The sequence below is a fragment of the Myotis davidii genome, unplaced genomic scaffold (genome assembly GCF_000327345.1).
Source record: "Myotis davidii unplaced genomic scaffold, ASM32734v1 scaffold164, whole genome shotgun sequence".
NCBI classification, from domain to species: Eukaryota; Metazoa; Chordata; class Mammalia; order Chiroptera; family Vespertilionidae; genus Myotis; species Myotis davidii.
In genome coordinates, this window is record NW_006296417.1 from 445,475 (window position 1) to 445,948 (window position 474).

The 474-nt window shown below is 50.0% G+C and overlaps 1 protein-coding gene across 1 annotated transcript in view; it reads left to right on the top strand.

The window, feature by feature from the left end:
• The window catches only part of TRPM1 (transient receptor potential cation channel subfamily M member 1), a 75,222-nt gene that overhangs the window by 61,893 nt on the left and 12,855 nt on the right, over nt 1-474 (top strand). The window contains 1 exon segment of the mRNA XM_015569099.1: nt 5-90. Within this exon segment, the coding sequence (XP_015424585.1) occupies nt 5-90 (86 nt within the window).

Consider the following 474-nt stretch of genomic DNA (forward strand, 5'->3'; position numbering starts at 1 on the left):
GGCCTCCCAGCTCTACAAGGCCATGGCCCACGAGTCCTCCGAGAGCGAGCTGGTGGACGACATCTCCCAGGACCTGGACAGCAACTCCAAGTGCGTGCCCCGCGGGCCGGGGGCGGGGCCAGAGCCGGGAGGGGCTGCTGTCCTCAGTCCTTGTCTCTTTACGTGGGGGGTGGGGTGGGAGGGGAGGAGTGGCCCCCCGTTAGCAACCTCCCTTTTTTTAAAATCATTTTTCCTTTTTATGGTTACTCCTCACCCGAGGATACTTGCCCATTCATTTTTAGTTTACTTTATTATTATTATTTTAAAATATTTTTTAAAAAAATATATTTTATTGAGGAGAGAGAGATAGAAACATTAATGATGAGAGAAAATCATTGACTGGCTGCCTCCTGCATGCCTCTTACTGGGGACTGAGTCCACAACCCAGACATTTGCTGTTGACCGGAATCAAACCCAGGACCTTTCAGTCTGTAG